Here is a 20,348-nt window from a genome sequence, read left to right as displayed (position 1 = left end):
CGTGATATCGTAATACACACCGAACAACTCCGCTGCCCAATCCCTTAGGGGGTAGTATCGCACGGCGATATTGGGAGGGGGGTGCTGCGGGTAGATGCGGTTGTGATTGGTTGGGTGGGGGGCTTGGAGGTAGAGAAGTCCAGTGTTCTTTTTGTTGGGTAAAGTTTTACTTGACTAAGAGGTTGCAGTTCTAGGGTTTACTAGAGGACTTCATAGCGTAAAGGGCTTTGAAGTTGTTCTTGTAGCATGTATGTTGTTTGTGGATATGATGACACTGCTGTTCCACAGGCTACCTATCAGTTGGTATCCAGGTCGCTAATTCTAAAATCAACGCTGGACCTCAGGGCCTATCGTATTAGTCTTCTTTGTTCCTCTTCTGCTTCTCTTCCCATGCAAGCTCAGCTGTTTCGGCATTTTCCTCAAGATTGATGAATCCGACTGGAGGGGAAGAGTCAGCGTCTGCACAAAGATGAGACTAGCAGATAGCTACTTACCAACGAATACAGAACCCGCAGACGTAAGATCCAACACGCTAAAGAGCACTGCGTAGTACTTCCGGCTTGGCTTCCAACTGATCGCAGCTGCGATCAAGCCAAACCCACAACCCGCCATATCAGCATACTCAATTCCCGAGATCGACTTGGCTAAATCTAGGGCTGTAGACCCTTCGGGAAGATCGTTATTCCGTTGCCAAATCGTTCCAACCCACTCGAGCACAGCACCTATCTGGAGAGCTATCCCACCACCTTGCGACACCCGTTTCATGTCAGTACACATGCCAATTGTGGTGCAGATACAACCACCAAGCTGAAGGCCAAGATTGGCATAACGAAACCGCCGTTCAATCTGGCAGTGTCAGCATCGTTCACTAGCAGGCCCTCAATATGTGAAGTACTCCACAGTAGACCTACGTTATCCTTGGCCTCGGGAAGGCTAGATTTCATCACAGCCGTGGTGACGGAGAATCCAAGACCAGCAAAATTGACAACAATGGCGGACACCTCCCAGATTTTGCTGATCTTCTTAACCGATTCCACCATAGCATCCTGGTGTGTGTCTTTGATTGGCGAAGCAGCGCTTCCTGGCTTGACTGCTGGCTCCTTGCTTTCCCCGGAATTTACAGGTCCAGGGGCTTCTTTTTGAATCGGTAGAGATGGATCAGGTCCAGGGGCTTCTTTTTGAATCGGTGGAGATCGATCAGGTCCAGGGGCTTCTTTTTGAATCAATGGAGATGGATCAGGTTCGAGGTCTGCTTCCAATTCTGGTTCTGGGCCTAAATCCCCTGCGGCTTGTTTGATCTTGTGTGTTCCAGCTGGCTGCACATGTGGCGGCCCGTGGAATATAGTCGTGAGCTCAATATTGCCCTTGGATGCAGGCACGATCTTTGCCTTGTTACTGAGTGTCCATCCAGTCTTCTTTGCCACAGGTGGCGGGTTTACTCCCTTTCCTATGATAGGGACTCGCCCACCGTTTCCACTCATGCTGTTGGAGTCTCTCACTTTTCTTATTTCAGTCCCTGTAATATATGCGTCGAATGCTCCGCCGAGGAACCTCAGAACAGTGCTGACGTTGTTCCATAAATCACACCACTGTCTGTCCTTCTGCAAGTATGTTGTTAGTGACCATTTATGTGTAGAATTTTATTTTGGAATCGCTTACCAACCGAGCCTCCCTCTCTGCCTTGATCTCTTCAGGCGTTTGAGGCGATGCTGTCGTTCCTGAAGCCATCATAACAACGAGGTCGTGTGGTCCAGGTGGCCGACTCGCGAGTTCCTTTAGCTTCTCTGTTTCGATCATCGGTATTGGTATCGAACTGGCTTTGGGAACCTTCAGGCCGTCAAAAGGCAACTCTGCCTTACTACTCGAGAACAAGTGCGTCACATTCATGATCTGAGCAAGCAGATATGTCCCACAGTTCAAGAGGTTGAAGTCTTGTCCTTTGCTTTCCTCCCACTCGTCTGTCAAGCCTGGAATCACCCATTTGGCTGTGAGCAGATCCCTGGAAGCCTGGATTGCAGCAAGAAAAGCATCATAACACGCCAGAATGAAGACTTTTACTGTGTCGAAGGCAGTGTAAAAGACGTCTCCCAAGACGCGGATGAGAATTTCAATGACTTTGCTTGGATGTGCGATGAGGTTTTTCAGTTCGCTCCAGATCGCATCAAACAGTCGTTCCAAAAGCCCAGCGAAATCGTCAGTAAGGTCCCCGAGCAAAGACTTGAATGGCGCAAAAACAGAATCGAGGGATGGAATCACGAGCTTGTCGCCTAACATCTCCTCAATGCCTTCCGCCATGGCCTCAAGGACCCAAGACATTGGATTGAACTTCATAAGAGCTTTGATGACAGGATTGTTGAGGATCCTCGATATCAGGCTGGGTTTTCGATTTGACTCATCGTTGGCCGGTGGTCGCGAATCCGGAATGACTGTCTTGCATGTGTCTTCGATGTCTTCCATCCACTCTGCTACACGCCATTTGTTCTTGACCAAGAAGCTTTGCATGACGTCGAGGACCGTGCTGAACGATTCTTTCAAAACCTGTACATGTTGGTATGTTGTCATGACTGTCACAAATGAAACATACCTCTTGTGTTTTCTTGGCATTCTCAGTACTGAACGCAACAGCCAACCACTTCGTCAATCCTGCTGTGCTGATACCCATGAAGTTTAGTATACCGCATACTGCTTTGAGTAGTACCGCAACCGTTTTCACAGCAAACGAGAGAACCTTTCCAGCGATACGCAGCCCAAACATAACAACTTTGCCGATGGTCTTCACGGCGAATTTGACAGTCGTCTTCACTGCGATCTTTAGGTACTCGATGGCATCGCCTAAAAGTCGACCTGCTGTAGCGCTTGCTTTGTCAAACCAGTTGGCATCAGGGTCGCGATACACTGCAGCCTCTTCCTTGCTCCATGACAGAGTACTTGTATCGTCTTCGCCTGAGGAGGCAGAGGTGGGGTCTTCATCACCCAGCTTCCGTGCCATTGGTCCAAACTGTGTTAGCAAAGTGCCACTCTCAGTGATTTTGGACTCATCTTCAAATATGACCTCTCCGTTAGGGCCACGAGCGTTTCGTAGATCGTTCTCTGACTTCACCGAGCTTAGGCCGTCAATGACTCGTTGTGCTGGGTTGATACAAATGATGTCGGATGCTGATGATTTGGACTTGAACTCGAACAATTCGACTTTGATAGTACAGGATCCCATCAACGGGTCGACGGGTAGTGTCAGGTCGATCTGGCCCGACGCGTCCAGGGTAGTAATCTTGGTCGGTTTGCCGTTCAACAAGAAAGAACGGCCATTGCAGTTTACGTGCATATGAGGCTCGCAGGTAACGTTCACAGAGTAGCCCTGAGGTACAGGCACTCCGTTTTCATTTGACAGTGATATGGATGTCATGTAAACTGGAACCTTGGTCAGGGTTGATGGAGTACCGGGTGGTACCTTGATTTGAAGGCTATCCTCTGTCCACAGTGTCGAAACAGGGTCGCGAACTAGATGCCGCAGACCATTGGAGCCATTGTCGCTGACATACAACAGCTCACTGGCGTTAGACTTCGCGTTGTACTGTGGAGACATCATTGTAACGCCTTGTCGTATCGGTAAACCAGACGGTGTCTGAAACGTGACTTTTCTGTCTTTGGACCTCTTCCCCTCGATGAAATACAGCTCGTTGTGATCCGATATGGCGAATACCGTAAGATGACAGAAAAGATCCTTGTAGACTTCAGAACAGACTACCTGTTTGAAAGCGATATCTGGAAGAATCGGATCGCCAAGCATACGCTCTAAAGCTGATGATTCAAAATAGCCGATTCCAAATTCACCGGCGACCAGGATGTCGGTCAAACTAGACAGCATGTAAGCTTAGTGTACACTTCTTGGATGGACAACACAAGTGCGACTCACCCCCAAGGATTAACACTTGAGAAGAGACTGCTAATACTTCCTAACCGACCTGTCTGTAGCACCCTAGTTTTCACTCTCTGGGCCGATGTCTCATCTAGAACTTCGACACTACAAACCTGCTGTTCGTTCCCGTCGGTCTGACGATACACTGATGCTACGCCAACTTCGCGACTTGTTTTGTCTCGGAAGCTTCCAGTACATACTGGCTGGAGAGCTAGCAAACTATCCGCGGAACCCGACATAACGATATCGCGCCATGTTGCATTCGGGCCAAGAGCAGGGTCTAGTATGTAATGTGTTGCAGCAGACTTGCCGTACGTTTGAGTCCCAGCGCATATGTAAAACCCGGCCAAAGAGGAAACGGAAGGACAACAAAGAACGGAAGTGATGTTCTTGTCGCCTATTCCATTGTTGATCTCGTTCCACTGCAGATCTGAAATGGTGGTCAATTTTCGAAAGCTGAGCAGAATGTGACAAGACAATCTCACCAGGAAGCCCCGCAACATCAGCTAAATCGTCATCTACGACCAGATTTGGCTTCTCAAATGTAGCATGCCACACCGTTTGCGAGATGTTCGAGTGCTTGTCCGATTCAAGGCTAACCACGATATGTATTTTATCACCTAGTTCCAGGGTATCGAAAGCATCTACCTTTGAGCTATCATCATTCTGTGTAGGCGTGATATCCGAGGTCTGCCAGCCAGCTATAGCATTATTAACGTGAAACACAACGTGTAGGCGCTGTGAATGATTTCAGCAAGACTACACTGAAGATGGATATGCTACAGTCGACCTTACTCCAGTATTCGAAACTGCAAACACCATGGGCTGTCCGTTCTTATCATGTATCAGTGCCAGCTTTTGTTGAGTTTCTTTACACGATGGTCCGGCATTGTTGAAGATATCGAAGGGTTGATTGAAGAATGCTAGTTCGGAGCAGACTTCCACCTGAACTTTCTCGCTCGCGTGAGGCTCTAGCCGTAACCCATCTTCATTGTCTGGAATTCCACTGGTTGTATCAGGGACGATGATCGTTGGGAATGGGGCTTTCGTTGGATAGACTGATGGTGTGCTGAGTTTCTCGTTGGACGAAACGGTCGGCATGGCCGTTCTTATTCTGAGTCAAATCGACGATAACAATGTGAGATACACCTTAGTGCCAACTGGGTGACTCGGAATATCGTCTCAAGCGAAGAATAGGGACGCTTCTCGGCGCTACAATCAGAAGATGAATAGGGAACTGAAAGTCTAGCCATCGAGGCACACGATGTTCACAAGCAAGTATTAGCACGACTTTCAGCCCTTATCTAAACATGAAGCTTAAGCGACGCTTTATGCATGAAGTTCTAGTTCTTGATCGGACTATGCAGGGGAAGGGTATCTTTGAGAACGATCAGAACACCTATCCAAGATCGGAGGCCATAGTGATGGCCAAAAGCATCTTTCAGCTGAGCCAACAGTGTGGGGTGGTGCGAAACGCGAAGTTAGGACGTCTGTGCACAGACCATGCAATGATGCAATGAGGGGCTACATGGGCTACCATCCACTCATACAACCAAGCCATGCAAGACAACGCCCAAGATACAAATGGAAGGATGATGATCCCTGTCTCAGCTCGTCAAGGTATACAGACGAGTGATTGGCTCCCTGCATCGTGATATACAACGTACGGTGGGTGTATTTTCAATGTGGATCTGAGAGGGGGTGGCTAGACGCTGCACCTCTTATTCGTTACATGCAGTAACGTAAGCAGGTTGATTTGGCCGCAAGCAATCTTGGCTGTGGCTGCTGGCTTGCATATGCAGGCTCCACATTGAAAATACACCCACCGTACGTTGTATGCGGTCTCCTGCTTAAGTTAGCCTGGTAGAGAGGGCAGTGGCAGCAATAGTTAGGACAAAGGAGATCACCGCCTCGGCTTCCATTTCTCTCCTGCCAGCACTGATCTCTGCATAGTGACACGATACCATGGCCAGCAACATCAACGCGCTTGCGAACTACGACATTGTTCTCGCCATATCAAATGAGGCAATCAATGCACAATTTGAAGAGTTGTACCGGAAAGAGTTGCCCGAAGACCTCCTGCCGCCCGATTTTGAGCCTGGAGACCAGGTAGCGCTACCGCGTCCAAGCCATTACATCAATCACGATTTCAAGGTTCTGATCAAAGAAGATGGAGTAGAAGACGAGCAAGAACTACAAGGAATAGACGGACATATCAAGTGCCCCGTGGTGACTATCCACCCGGAAAAAAGTGGGGTGGCTATCGTGTCTCTCACTTTTGAGCACGATGAGTCTGTGTCTGAGACTGATAAGAAGGACAGCTTTCTGCAGCATTTAGTTGTTGAGAAACGTCAAGCGAGCATTAACAGACTAAACATAAATGGCTGGACATTCAGTTGGGAATGCAGCATTGCTATCAAAGACATTGACGATGTCATGGCAGGTCAGTCCAATATTGTCGACCAGGCTCGAGGCGATACTGCACTTGGAACTGCTAGGCTATCGAGAACTGACAATCATCTCTAGATCTCGTTGGCCCCGCTGAGGATCAGGAACAACAAGTGCAGCTTCCGAACGAAACCATCAACAAACTCAAGAAGAGGTTTGATACAGAACCTCAGAACGAGGTTGACGTCAGCGTCTTCACGGCATCCTCCATATTCTGCATGATGCAAGCAGTACAGATGACGAACTCATTTGATATTAAAACTCCTGATGGATATGAATGGCCAAAAAAGCTCAGTACTGCTCAGATGCAGTTTTCAATCGCAACGGCAAAGACTATGGTTGTAGATCACTTCAAGAATATGCGCGAAGCAGCAATTAAGAACGGCAAAGACGTGTCACATTTACCAACAGCCAACAATCCGTTCGTCTTGGGATACAGCATTCGACAAGAGATACCAAAACTTAAGGACCTGAACATGAACGCCGATCCTACCAAAACGCCGCGGTACTTTATCCCTCGTAAAGTTGATTGTACCACCACAGCTTCTCCCGGAAACAAGTACACAGCTGGGACATTGAACTTCTGCATGTTTACACATCGCGAAGATGAGAGCTCAGATGCAGGATCCATTGACATCGGTACAGTCAAGTTCCCGGAGACATTTTTCCAGAAACTTTCCATCCGTGGAGGCTTGATGGGTAGTTCCAAGGGCAAACAAGGCGGTCACGACGGTATCATGGGCTTCTCAAGAGACATATTCTGCAAGCGATGGTTGACAGAGACGGTAGCTCAGCCGTTTGTCGCTGATGACTCCAAATATAGCGACGCATTTAAGCCAATGCTGTCGGGGTTGGCGTCACCCACTTCGAGCCCGTGGCGGAAGCCATTGCAGAACTCTAGCGTTCGAGAAGTAATGAAGGGTCTCGAGTACGGAGGTGTTGTGACTGGCGTCATGTTACCTGACTTTAGTGTCGGTGAAAAAGATCTTAGCATCAAGCGAAGTTACACGGGTAGGCTCGTACATTTTCCTTCCAGAAATGCAGCCCAGACGTTTCATCATTACTAGCCAAGTCGTATTCCTGACGACTCAAAAGGTACCAGCAGAGCCACAGTCAGATACACATCTGACTTCCTTTCGTACACTCCCGAGCAACGGCAAGAGTCGGACCTGCGGCGTAGTCTTTATCTAGACCTGCGAGTTTGGAATGAGTTCGATCTGCAGCTGTCCCTGCAGAAAACGACTTTTCGTAAGTACTTTTCCATCTTAATTGTGGTTCTAGAGCACACCTGATCACATTCTTTCAGTTGGGTTCCTCTTTGGCGAGAGCCCGATCAGAAATCTCATTGGTGTAGGTGATAGCGACAACAAGGAATACACAACCATGATCAAGGCATTCTACCGATCAAAGTAAGCACGCATATCGAACCAGCCCCACGAAATTCATTAATCGACGAGTAGCTTCAAGATCGGTTACACGCTTTCACCTGGTCAAGGCGGTATCTGGAGCATGAGCAAAGATAACGATCGCACTACTTTCCCCGGCAAAACCGCCCCAGCAAAAGTCATTGATTGCACTAATGACTCTTCAGAGCCCTGGAAGAACTTTTCCGGTGACGGCTTCAACCTGTACTCACAGAAATTTGATGTAGCTAAGGAACGGGATATGCCAAATGAACTTTTGGAGATTGCGAAAGATTGGTACGGGAACCAAAATCTTGAAATTGAAAACGCGGTCGAAAATGTACTCAAAAGCATTAAGAATGCGGTCATCATGCCGGCTGGTAACGTTCTTCAATTCAAGGGCCTGGATTGCGATGAGGAAGGCAACGTTTACTCAACGGTTGATTATCAGACCCTCACTCCGACGAGGTAGAACACAAACTTGGTTCGCGTTGGTCTTCTTGTGTAACAGAGAGAACCTACGCAGCACCAAAGAATCGTGTCTGGTTACATAGCTCGTTCTCCCACTCAACATCATGCGCGAAGATGATTTCCACTCCCTCTTTCTCAAGTGTTCTGATCCTGTCGATAGTTTGCTCGGCTTTTCTTCGATCTGCATGAATACAGCATACACGTCCATGCGCATCATCCCATTCGCCAATCACCTTCTCGCCAGTCATCAACCGCTTGTCATGGAAGGCATCTCCGGCTAGACAAATCCGGTGGTCCGGCGAAACCCATGCTAGCAAATTGATATGACCTGGAAGATGTCCAGGTGCATCAACGATCAACAGCGATCCATCGTTGAAGACATCAAGGGTGTGTGGGAGGCTCCCACATGCTTGCCACGGCCCGTCGAGTTCAAGAACGCCAGGCGCTTTATGTTTCTTCGAACCATGGATAGAAGGGTTGGATAGCTCTACAGTCCGATTTTCAGGTAGAAGATCGAACTCGAAGAATGAATGCCCACCACGAAGTGAAGAGGGCGTACTACTCAGTAATGCACGTGAGCCATGTCCAACGACGAAAGTCGAGGTGGGAAAGGCGCGCGGCTCGCCGATGTGATCCCAGTGTACCTGATCATCGTCCGGTCAGCATCACAAAACACGGGAACTAAATCAGCTAACCCACATGTGAGTATATCACGTAATCGATATCCTCAGGTTTCAGTCCACCCTGTGCCAGGCTCTTAGTGACATCTGGATCAGTAATCATAGGCTGTCGCGTTTCGATGTGTCTCTGTATTGGGGCTGCGTATCTTTTCACGTCCCTCCGCAACCCGAGATCGAAGACAATCCGTGTCAGTTTGTCGGTGTTTTGGTCTCGATGCTGAATGAGGAACGCAAGGGATGGTACGGTTTTGCGTGCGTCTCGTGAGATAGGATGGACGAACTGGTACTCTGGGAGGGTGAAGTGACCGCAGGAAAGAGCGTGTACTGAGACAGTAGCACGAGCATCCCCTACGCGCAGAGACGGGGCCACGCCCTGATGAAATCGAGTCTCGGAAGACATGGCAGCCCACAAACGGGTATATCGAAGTTCGTAGTCAGTGTTAGTGAGACTCAGCATCTGTATGGGCTTTCACCATGATGAGAGCTGTCTCAGACCAGAATACGAAGTATGGTGATTTTGCGCAACGAGATCTATGTGGTAACCAACCTAATAATTGCAGTCAAGTTACCTTTCTTTCAGTATCACACTGTCAATTTCTAGGTGTGTGGATGGTCTTTACCCCGCCTCATCGGCTGCGGCTCACTCGACGTCATGCATCGGAAAGGTGTAGTTTGTAGCTCTACTCCATCAACTCAGACCTTGAAATTACCTTTTGTCCACCAAATTCAACCTGTAATGATATATTAGTAGTATACACTTACCCAGATTTTCTACCAGGAACAAGATGATTGATCTATCCGAGTTCAAAACGGTGGGCTTCATCGGTCTGGGCGCCATGGGCAGGCCGATGCTTGCGCATTTAGCAAACAAGCTGCCGCGAGAATCGCACATATGGATATTCGACGTGTTGGAACAGGCAGTGGACGAGTTGTGCGCCGACTATCCAGACAAGGTATCCAAGGCGATGAGTGCAAGAGATGTAGCGGACAAAGTGGTATGCGAGTTCCGGTTGAATCGAACGTAAATAGGAACTAAAGACAAGACAGGACACGGTAATAACAATGGTTCCCGAGGGTTCGCACGTCCGCTCAGTCTACCTGGATCCTAAGAATGGTGTTTGCAGTACGGATATTTCGAATAAGCTGCTCATTGACTGCTCGACAATAGACACAGCGACGAGCCTGGCAGTCAAGAACCACATAGCGGAAAACTTTCCTACAGCTTCATTCTATGATTCGCCTGTTAGTGGAGGAGTAGTCGGCGCTATCAAGGGCACAATTGCAATCTTTCTGGGATGCTCAGAGTCAGACCCGAACCTCGAACGACTGACAAAGCTAATGGGGCTCATGGGCAAACAAATCATACCTTGTGGCGGCCCCTCACTCGGTCTTGCTGCGAAGTTGTCAAACAACTACCTATCTGGCGTGATAGCGATAGCTTGCTCGGAAGCATTTGACATGGGCATGCGATCTGGGCTAGACCCTCGGACACTCGCGAGAGTGTATGCTGCTGGAACTGCACAGAACACTATCTGCGACAAGTTTTGTCCAGTGCCTGGTGTGTATTCTGAGGCACCATCGACAGGAGGATACAAACAGGGATTCAAGGTGCAATTGATGCGTAAGGATTTTGGGCTTGCGGTAGATATGGCAAATCGTGTGGGCGCAAAAAACGTACTTGGCGACGTCGGTCTCCAGACCTATGATGGTGCTGCAAAGGATCCGCGGTGTAAAGACCTAGACTCTAGGGTTGTATACCGTTATCTTGGAGGGCAAGAGAACTGGCAGTCAAAACATGAATCTTAATCAAAGGCCATCTCTTTTTGCAGTCTGAGCCAAGCGATACCATTTCTGCGAGTTCCGGTTCCTGCAAGTGTCGTGAATGCTAATGATGCAATCGTGCATCAACGGTGAAAGGTGGGGTACCTAAACTCGGTCATCGATAGAGGGGAAGTTCTGTGTATAAATGAAGCAATTTCCCTTTTTCAACCAGCGATTCTTTAGAAATATTTAGCTATTGTTTAGTTTTCAACGCTCGAAACTTGTTAAGCTTTTCAGTCAACAATTGTTCCAAGCGCTCGTACTCGACGCCATACGCCCAGCATGTCAACAGATCCAAAATACGATGAGCTCCATAAGCAATTGTTCGAGCAAGGTCTGGAAATGCGAAGAAGCGTTGTAGGGGACGAATACGTCAACCGAGCATTGGAGAACGGCTCAACAGAATTCTCACGGGCGGGCCAAGAGCTTGTTACAGAGTGGTGCTGGGGATACGCATGGACAAGACCAGGTCTTAGCAAGCAGCAACGCAGTCTGATCAACATCGGCATGCTGATGGCTCTCAATCGTGCTCCTGAGCTGGCCGTCCACGTTCGGGGCGCGAGAAACAACGGCCTATCCGAATTGGAAATTCGCGAAGCCATTATTCATGCCACCACATATTGTGGCGTGCCTGCGGGCGTCGACGCCATGAAGACGGCAGAGAAAGTGCTCAACGACATGGCAGAGAAGGGTGAAATGCCTCGCGAGCTGGGGAACAAGAGCGGCAAAACATAGAACGATGGACGGTGATGCGCAGGAATGGGACGCGACGAGACGCGAGACGTGACGCGACATGGCCCGAGCATCGTCTGAAAGGCTAACACCAACCTCTTCGACACGCCAACAAAGTAGAGATCTTGAATCAAGATTCCCTCATCATGTCATCCTTCAAACGTAGTTACAGGTCAAATCCTCTAATTCAAGCTATCTATCAATTTCAATCTGACCGCGCGGATACAATCAATCGCCTCTCCTCTTCTGTCCGCCCTCCTCACCATCGCAACTCTCACAATCAACCACTACAGACTCATCATCGTAATCATCACCACCGCCATCCAAGTCTCCCGTAAACTCGTGCATAACCTCGTCAATCATCTCTTTCTCGGCTCTTCGATGCATCCCGAAACAGTTCAGCAGTCTCCGTAGCTTCTCCTCCAAGTCTTTGCATTTACCTTTGCAGTCTCCTTGTTTTTCTGCATCCATATCCTGAAGCCGGTTCTGGAGATGCTCGTTGAAGTTCCTTAAATTCCTAGCCTTATTCTCCAGCGTTTGTCGTTGCTCGCCGCAATGCTGTAATTTCTCTTCTGACCTTTCGAATTTGTGCCAGAGCGTGGTGTACGCCTCCATCTGTTGCTTTAGATCCATCTCCAGCATGAGAGAGTACTTTTCGGACTTTTTCTTGGAACCTTCTGTGGATGTGTCGTCGGTTTGGTCCACTTCATCCGGCATTTCCGCAACTTTTGGCGTGAGAGATGTGACATGGTGTGATGGGGATGTGTCAGGGTCCTTGTTCGCTAGCTGGCTGGAGGCTACGGCGAGCTTTGCTTCGAGATTCTCGGTATGCTCTTGCATCATCGCGATCTGCTCGACATAGCTATCAATCGACGCAACACTATCCAACTGCGCTCGCAGGGTTTCAACTTCCACCATAAGATCTTGAATGATAACCGCCTGGTCTTGCTCTCCACCTCTGTCATGCAGGAACATCGACTGCTGCTTCACTTCCTCCAATTCAGCCCGGTAGTTGAGGACGGTGTTTCGAAGATCTTCAATATCGTCGTCCTTCCCACTCAGCTCCAGTATCTGTATCTGCTGTTTGATGGTCTGCGATTTGAGCTCGCCGTTCCTGATCGCAAGATCAAGGTTTTCGTTGCGAAGGACGACTTTGTCTGCACTCAGTGCTGAGATCTGAGGTTGCTGCTTGTGGTACTCGTCCAAAAGCTCATCATACTTCTTCTCAAGGTCGTTGAGCGGCCACGAGTTGCGGCGCTTTGCCGGTGAATAAGACATCGAAGGCAACAAGGTTTGGTATTGGGAAATTAGGAGACGATCTGCGCCCTGTATTATAGGCAACATGCAGGTTTGCTGGAAACAACAAGATTCGGGTCACGGCTAGTTAGTGCTCGAAACAACTGCTAGGCGTCTCTGATTTTAGCAGGAGTTTGGACCGCTGGTAGTTGAGTGCAAGTCTGGTGACAGTGGCTGGAACCGATGGCAATTCTATCCATGAGCTTTTTCTATACACGACGATGAACTTTGATAAAAATTACAAACTATTGATTACTAGACTAACCGAGTATAACTGCTTACAGTGATACACATATTTTCCACGATACCTTTCATACGCCTCAACACCGTGTTTTGCTCTCACCCAAACATCCGCGACACCAGTTCCATGCACAAACTCAAACGTTCTCAACGCCGCAAGCAATTGTCCACCGGTATCGGAGCATACATCCGTGGGAAAACTTTCAGTTTGTCCATTCACTTCGACTTCACGCTCGACTCCCCAAACCAAGCCTTGAATCCACGGAGCGAGGCGAATGTTCTCTTCTTCTGGAGCTCTCTATCCGAGCTCTCATTCTCATCATTACCACCAATAATACCTGTTAACCGCACACTGCCGTGCGTCTTGGACGTCGCAATAAGTCCGTCGTGTCTCTGAGCTTCTGCAGACTCAAGTGTCGCTAATGAAACACCAAGACCGAGTTGCGTACTATTGAATCATTAGTTCTGTCGTTGCAGTCTTGATACCACTGTACTTGTACTTACGCCATATCACGATCCCATTGAGAATCTGTTTTGCCATTTTCTGATGTTGTCTGATTTTGAAGATGGATGCGAGTGACGGGCTTCTTAGTCGGTGTAAGGGAATAAGAATTAGCAGTGCTTTGTGTTTGTCTCGGTGGAGATTCATGATTTGAGCACTTTCTGCCGGCAAGACACCTTCCGCTGGGTAGACACGTAGGGCACGGCGAATGCACCTGTTGAAGTCTAGGACGTGGCGAGTTGACAACACGGCGCGGGCTCGGTGATTGAGGGGGACTGGGGAAGTTGTCGAGGGCTGACCGCTTGAACGGGGGTGTAACTGGGCCCTTGGATTGCAACAGCTCCATTGCCTCAGCACGGCGCCTTGCGCGAGTTTCTGCACAAATCTCTGCGCGTCGTTCTTCGCGTCTCGCTTTCGCGGCGTGTTCCTCGGCAGCATGGGGAAACCATGCCATCAATTTTTCCATCGCGAGAGGTTGTTGTTGTATATCGATGGTGATGAGCGTTGGACGCATTGATCTCATTCTACGAGGCTGTGCTGGACAAATCGTCGTCAACTGGTTGTTCTGCCATATCTCGATGAACGAGTTAAAACGAACGCGAGGAACGCTTTTGGGCGCTGTCTCTTTCTTGGTTCGGGGTAGAGATAACTGCGCTGAGCGATCCTCACTTCGACTACATACGGGCATAAACTTACATTCAGTGATTAACACTGGCGCAGTGTTTCGCTCAAACTGCTCAAAGTCTCCAGAAATATCGTTTCCGTCGATTGTAGATGGTCGCACTGGCATTTTCTTGTCCGATTGGGACTTGGTTCCGGCTGCCAAAGCCTCGACGGTGTCTGCTGAGTGATTGACTTCTTGGACTGTATGGAAGTCTATCATGTTTTGAGACAGCTTCCCGTTCTTTTCTGCACATTCTGAAGATGATGAAGATGTTGGCCGAGAGGCCATGACAAACGATAAACTAACTCGGGGCAAAGCAGTGATTTTTCCAGACGCTTCCAGTGTGTCGCAAGATGTAGGACGCAAGCGTGAAGGTGTCGCGGCGTACTCGTGCGAACGTTCTATCCTGTCTAGATCAATGCTACGTGCCTCGTTATCCTTTCGGGTTGCGGAAGCGAACGCAACCGATCCAGACGAGCCAGAGTACCGATTGACAAGATCATCGCGGGAAGAACGATATGACATGTCTGACAGGCTAGAGTCAAGAGACGAAGCATCGCGACGGTGTGAAACTGTTTTGGCGGATTGGCGACGAAGCGACGTGTCTTGCGAAAGTTGCCGGAGAGCTTTCATATCCATGTTTACTGGTTCAGATGCACGGCTATGTAACAAGACGCGTTGTGATCGTGCCGAATGCATGATTTTGGATTCCGCCTCGCTGCGATCGTGTCGGCGCTCTGCTATGCTTCTGTTGTGCTGCAAGGACATGGTCAGCTTTGAACTGTTGGAGGTGTACAGCTGACCCCAAGTCTAAGATGAGAAAAATTTCTCAATTCCAGTTGGCGATGATGTCTTTTCGATACAGGTAGATGAGACAGAACTTGAGCGCAAAAACGAAAGAGCTTACAGTTGTCTGTGCCAGACCTCCTCAAGGATCTTTCGAGCTTGTCAATCTCACTGCCACGATTATCCTGATGTCCAACGAGAAAAAGTCCAAGTGGAAGATAGTCGTTTTGATTCCTCGAAGTGTCGGCCGTTGTCGGAGTTTTGCGAAACAGAGCAGCTGTGTAATGGTAGTGACAGGAAAAGGAGCGCAGGACATGCTTTACTGCGAACATGACGGTAAAAAACCTCCTTCATCGTGTTTGTTTTTTGGTCACATTCCTTTACCTAGGATGATGTTCAGCGATGAGGCTCCAAGCTAATACACTATAACGAGGAAGCAAGTCCACGCTCTTCGTATCCAAATTGACAATACGTAGAACGATTATTAGTCTACATTGCAATACGAAATAACGCTCTTGGCTAAGGGCGTTCCCATGAACCTAGACAGTCTCCTCGTTATAAAGGAGTTAGGCGAATAGGACTAAACCTATGTTTTGTGCCATGATATTGTTGCATGATCTCGAAGATGATTTAGCTACCTACACTATACCTTATACATTCTTCGCCGTAATGAAGTACGAATAATCGCCGGACTGTTCGAATTACCCCGCTTGAATATAAGGAACAGAGAAACCAGTTGAATCTATGAGTTGTCGAGATCGGATCAGTGCTTGATTGTAGCGTGTCTCGCCTCGGACAGGTCATTCACGATAAAGTTATCAGAGATCCATCTGACCAACTCATACCTGACACATGCTAACCTAGCGGCGCGTCCCGCTACTAGACCCGCGGCCATGACCTGCTCATACTCAGGACCACACAGTTCTCAAACTCTCCAAGGCATGTCTCAGTTACCTGCCGCTCTCCTCTCCGTCTTTGCTATAGAGCATCAATCAGGCTAGTATCGTTAAACCATGACAACGGCAGCGGTCTGATATTCGATCTTTGAAAGGAGAGATCGTGTGATTACGCCTTCAGAAAAGATTTGAAGCGAAGATATGGAAGTATCCGGCGTCTCTTGGCGAAGCCACAGATTGGCCGAACCAAACTTTGCGTGTCGGATAGCTTTACCGGAAAAAGGAACTGTCTAATTTCGAAGAGGGCCTATTACACAGTCTCAATGTGATGGACACTTTTCTTATTCCTAGTTTTTGTTTCTCGAGATGCTCTGTCCTTTGTTGATGCCAGCGTTGAGACGCTAACTATCCTAGGGAATAAATAGTTCTATATTCTTGTGGACTTCTGAGGTGTCTGTGCGTGTGACTTCGCCGTTTGCTTCACCAGAACCACGATTGAAGATGAACTCTGTTCTTGGTCGCACCTAAATCTTCATCACTGCCAAGCAAACCCGATGATTACTATAACAAGTCGTGTAACTCCTCGAACGATTAATTCTCGAGGGTCAATCGTACTCGCCAGGAGCTTCAGCGACGACTATACGATCGGAAGGAAGAACATCGTAAAACCTACCCCTTCATCTCCACCCTCAAAGAGGAGATCTTCTTCCTCATCCACGAGCACCTGAGTTGAGGAAAATAGGGCTGATCCGCTCGCACGGATGTGGCACTTATGATTTGTTTGCTCATCGAGCTTCTTCAATAGTTCTCACCGACGGGGCATAAAGCCACTCCGGCAACCTATTCCGGAGTCAGTGCGGAACTTCTCAGACATGGTGACACCAAATCCCATGTTAGTAATACTTGCTCGGTGTGGACAAATCCCGACAGAGACGTCCCCCCACCAACAGCTCTTCGCCGACGTGACGCAATATATGCAAACGCCACTAAACTGAGATCGGGATTCCAAGAGTGTGGTTAAGATTTGATCGTATTTGTGCGACGTTCTTAGCCTGTGGGTTAATTTTGTGTCGCAGACTGGGGTACCTGACTCGCGATGATCCCTAAGTGAATTCTCCATCAGGGGTAAGCGACCTGGATGTGATCAGTCACTGAATCCTTCAGTAGGGGTAGACGACGAGGATGAGTTGCCAGGATGCCATGTGCGATCTGGATCAACATTTAGAAATTGGTAATCTGCATGATCGACACGATCGAGGATGAAGCTGGAAGTCTCGCAATCATGGAAAGCGCATCGCAGGGGAGTGTATCACTTTAGGACCTGCCAACTGCACGTAGACACGCAGTCGGGCTTGACCGCTCACGTATGCAGGCACGCACGCCCTGCTCCGGTCGAATAAGATGTCGACACGAACAAGATTTGAGGAGTCATCTCGTCGTACTCGTGCGGAGGATTGCACCCTCTGTTCCAGAATCCGCGTGTTTCGCAGACAGAGAACAAAAAAGCATGTTCGCAATGCGCGGCATCGTGGCTGCTTAGGGAGCCCTGCTTTCGAGATCCCATCGTCACACAAGTGATCTTCTTACCGATGGGCCTTTGCTGGCCCCTGTTTCCTTCTCAGGCCGATCATGACCGACAGCAGTGATTCTGCCGCGAGGTGGAGAAAATGCACTCAGCAAACAATGAACTTGGTTGCCAATACGCCGCCACCCTCAATCCCATGAACCCCTCACTACAAAGGAACGGTTCAGCAAATCGATCCTGCAGCATCGGTAGCTACCTACGGCAACGCTAATCGTCCCGACCCTGGGCACTCGGGTCCACGAAAGGCCGACCGAACAAGCAAAAGTTCTGATTGGACATGCAGGGGCTGCAGGCTAAGACGAGCTGAGTTGTCAAGTAATCCCCAGGGTGTGGCGTGAGACGGCCACAGCGAACGTTAAGCGTTGCGTGGGGCGTCGCACGTAAGATGAGGAGCTGTAAGTAAAATATGGTTGACGGTAAGGAGAGACAAAGAACATTGTGGAGAAACTAATGTATGTACATAGTAGAGTGTTTCGCACACTCGCCAAAGAGACAGATTTGCATTGTTTCTTTGTCTCGTTCGAAAGAGGAAAGGCCGCATATGCAGGAACATGTTCCTTGGCAAAGGCGACAAGGCACACGATCTTCAATCAATCGTTCACTCATCACGTCGTCCGCACTATATGCCGTTTGGGGCTAGCTTGATGCTTTTTCCACAAGCCTGCCAGAAGTGGGTGATCTCATCAGGAATTGACGGGTCAGTCATCGATTGCTTACCGGCCGTGCACAAGTCGACGTGTAACGGCCCCCTGCGAGCATCGTGACTATATGCGTCGCAGTGAACAAGGCTGTGGATCCTACGGCCTAAAATTCCAAATGCTCTGTACATGAGGAGGTATTCAGCTGGGTATCATCGCTCTGAGCTGATGTTTTACGCAAGATCAAGCAGGATCAGTGCCTCGGATGCTGACGCTTGACCGTTCAGACATGTTGGGTGCACCAGACATGTTGAGTGCACAGAAACTCCAGAGGAGGGTTCGGATAAGGCGTCCGCATAACTTGGTACCAACAGGTCCGGCTAAGGCGTCCGTACGAATATCGGCGAGGCCGACCACGTCTCGCTGGGTGGTCTGTACTGTGGCTGAACTTAAAATCATTGAGCTGATCGAGTCCTCTGATAGGCTTACCGCTTTGCATATTCCAGAGCTTTACTACAGCTAGCCACCGATCCCAGCGCCCTAAGATCGGCGAAGAGGCGGCATATGCGCTCAGTAGTCCAGGAACAGTCGACCCGCTTCGCTTTAGCTAGGCTGCAATGCAGCAAGGATCGTAGCGCATGATTGTGTTTCTGGCGCCTATTGCGAATGCCATCCTGGAATGTGGACGCGGGTAACGCCAAGATGTGGGTTCTCGAGAAAGCAGGCTGCACGATGGCTGAGTTGGCATCAGCTTAGCTTGTATATATATGAGTCCTGCGTCGGTGTCTCAATACTCTCCACTCATCACAGCCTCGACATCACCACCAAGACCTACAATCAAACACACAATCATCGCCTCTTTCTCCCTACACCAAATAGTTGAAGTCAGACAATCGAACCAAGTTCGAAGACAAACAATGTATCACCACACCACCATCGAGACAATGAACAACCAATCCACACCAAACCGCTTGACGGAACAAAACCTCCAGCTACACACAACACATTTCCAGGTACGTGACATTTGCAGATTCGGTTACATGATCCAGACTAACCATCAACGACAGAACAAGGCTCGAACATATTCAATTGGAACAGACCAAACATGGGAACCATATCATCAACTCGACGACGACGACTTTGAAGGATCTGAGGATGGAGATCTGGACACACGAAGGCACAACATTGAATTACGGAGAGCTGCATCCTTGGAAGCGTTGAAGATATATGGCGGGTGCTTCGCATCGGGTTTCCTTGCAATGCAAGAGTCGTGGAGACCAACACCGACTGCCTCTCAACGCCAGCTGTACTACCTGGACGTCGAGACACTCGAGCTCCGAGAGCTAGCCTCAGAAATGTCCTCCATCGAGACTGGCAGTATCGAAACCGGCTCGACAAGATCGGGTAGCAGCATCGGGAGGCCAAGACCAGACTCCGTCACACTAAGCCCAATCGGTGCTCAAGAAGGAAAGAGCGAAAGGAAATGGAGTTGGAAAAGCCTCGGAAAGAAGAGGCGTAACAAGTCGAACAAGTCGCCAATGTAAGGTGTGCATTGAAGTTGACAACGATGGTTGGCATTATGACGATTCTATTTTTTAGCGATGGTGTTGGGGTCTTGAATTTTCTCTCGGTGTCAATGGGCATAACGGTGCAGTCTTCTTTGTCATGAATACATACCATCCACGAGCAGCCTCGTGCGTCACGATTTACCCAATTATATCCTCATAGTGTGTAATATTAGTACAAGCTTCAAATCAAAGTTCTCCGGAAAAGAATATTCAGAATGCATGTCGCAATGACACATCACAGGCCTCCTTCCCCATTGGTGATCCTGCACAAGCAAGTGCTACCCACGTGCCCGCCCAATTTTAGTCAGTTCAAAACACTTCCACCTCGTCAGCTGAGATGGTATGCCGGGTAGAGGTCATGATCTCGTGGGATTGCCAAGCGTGGAGGCTGACTGCACGATGTGCCTGCTGACCTCGGACTCGCAGACGAGCCAGTCACGACACGCAGCCTCTTGTTCGGGAATCCAGGGGCAGCGGGAGAGATGCAAAAATTGGCGCAAACATCCATTGAAGGTCGACGAAGCGTGTGGAAGTTCTATGATCGCAGATACCGGTGAATGACGTAGTGACTGGAGCTCTGAACGGGCGCGTGTAGCAGGGGGTCACGACGATAGCTGAAGCGAGCGAACAAAGCGGCATGAGAGCAATCGTCGCGTCTGAAGCTCGCCGACGATCGCACTTGCTGCTCCAGCAATCGTGACC

The 20,348-nt window shown here is 49.1% G+C and overlaps 8 protein-coding genes across 8 annotated transcripts; 4 read left to right on the top strand and 4 right to left on the bottom strand.

Annotated features, from left to right (window-relative positions):
- Positions 1-158: 158 nt before the first annotated feature.
- Positions 159-5,017, bottom strand: P153DRAFT_427689 (uncharacterized protein; the record flags this gene model as incomplete). The annotated part of the gene is made up of 8 exons (XM_033672677.1): positions 159-438; positions 495-846; positions 912-1,601; positions 1,660-2,538; positions 2,585-3,854; positions 3,914-4,346; positions 4,402-4,654; positions 4,712-5,017. The coding sequence occupies 8 exons, from the start codon at positions 5,015-5,017 to the stop codon at positions 356-358; spliced, it is 4,266 nt and encodes a 1,421-aa protein (XP_033528151.1). The 3' UTR covers positions 159-355.
- An 864-nt stretch (positions 5,018-5,881) lies between these two features.
- Positions 5,882-8,239, top strand: P153DRAFT_380945 (uncharacterized protein; the record flags this gene model as incomplete). Its single annotated transcript, XM_033669990.1, has 5 exons — positions 5,882-6,359; positions 6,443-7,375; positions 7,460-7,612; positions 7,671-7,773; positions 7,825-8,239. The coding sequence occupies 5 exons, from the start codon at positions 5,882-5,884 to the stop codon at positions 8,237-8,239; spliced, it is 2,082 nt and encodes a 693-aa protein (XP_033528150.1).
- A 46-nt stretch (positions 8,240-8,285) lies between these two features.
- Positions 8,286-9,318, bottom strand: P153DRAFT_281096 (Metallo-hydrolase/oxidoreductase; the record flags this gene model as incomplete). Its single annotated transcript, XM_033663125.1, has 2 exons — positions 8,286-8,882; positions 8,938-9,318. The coding sequence occupies 2 exons, from the start codon at positions 9,316-9,318 to the stop codon at positions 8,286-8,288; spliced, it is 978 nt and encodes a 325-aa protein (XP_033528149.1).
- Positions 9,319-9,703: 385 nt separating this feature from the next.
- On the top strand, positions 9,704-10,724 carry P153DRAFT_392415 (uncharacterized protein; the record flags this gene model as incomplete). The annotated part of the gene is made up of 2 exons (XM_033671148.1): positions 9,704-9,913; positions 9,966-10,724. The coding sequence occupies 2 exons, from the start codon at positions 9,704-9,706 to the stop codon at positions 10,722-10,724; spliced, it is 969 nt and encodes a 322-aa protein (XP_033528148.1).
- A 189-nt stretch (positions 10,725-10,913) lies between these two features.
- On the top strand, positions 10,914-11,478 carry P153DRAFT_362829 (CMD-domain-containing protein). Its single transcript, XM_033667226.1, has one exon. The coding sequence runs from the start codon at positions 11,082-11,084 to the stop codon at positions 11,472-11,474; it is 393 nt and encodes a 130-aa protein (XP_033528147.1). The 5' UTR covers positions 10,914-11,081; the 3' UTR covers positions 11,475-11,478.
- A 162-nt stretch (positions 11,479-11,640) lies between these two features.
- Positions 11,641-12,749, bottom strand: P153DRAFT_392413 (uncharacterized protein; the record flags this gene model as incomplete). The annotated part of the gene is made up of 1 exon (XM_033671147.1): positions 11,641-12,749. One exon carries the CDS (start codon positions 12,747-12,749, stop codon positions 11,700-11,702), a length of 1,050 nt encoding a protein of 349 aa, XP_033528146.1. The 3' UTR covers positions 11,641-11,699.
- A 474-nt stretch (positions 12,750-13,223) lies between these two features.
- Positions 13,224-14,941, bottom strand: P153DRAFT_380940 (uncharacterized protein; the record flags this gene model as incomplete). The annotated part of the gene is made up of 2 exons (XM_033669989.1): positions 13,224-13,455; positions 13,512-14,941. The coding sequence occupies 2 exons, from the start codon at positions 14,939-14,941 to the stop codon at positions 13,224-13,226; spliced, it is 1,662 nt and encodes a 553-aa protein (XP_033528145.1).
- Positions 14,942-18,995: 4,054 nt separating this feature from the next.
- On the top strand, positions 18,996-19,622 carry P153DRAFT_380939 (uncharacterized protein; the record flags this gene model as incomplete). The annotated part of the gene is made up of 2 exons (XM_033669988.1): positions 18,996-19,091; positions 19,146-19,622. 2 exons carry the CDS (start codon positions 18,996-18,998, stop codon positions 19,620-19,622), a joined length of 573 nt encoding a protein of 190 aa, XP_033528144.1.
- Positions 19,623-20,348: the final 726 nt, after the last annotated feature.

This window comes from Dothidotthia symphoricarpi (genome assembly GCF_010015815.1).
Source record: "Dothidotthia symphoricarpi CBS 119687 unplaced genomic scaffold P153scaffold_2, whole genome shotgun sequence".
NCBI lineage: Eukaryota > Fungi > Ascomycota > Dothideomycetes > Pleosporales > Dothidotthiaceae > Dothidotthia > Dothidotthia symphoricarpi.
This window is presented reverse-complemented; position numbering and strand designations above follow the sequence as displayed.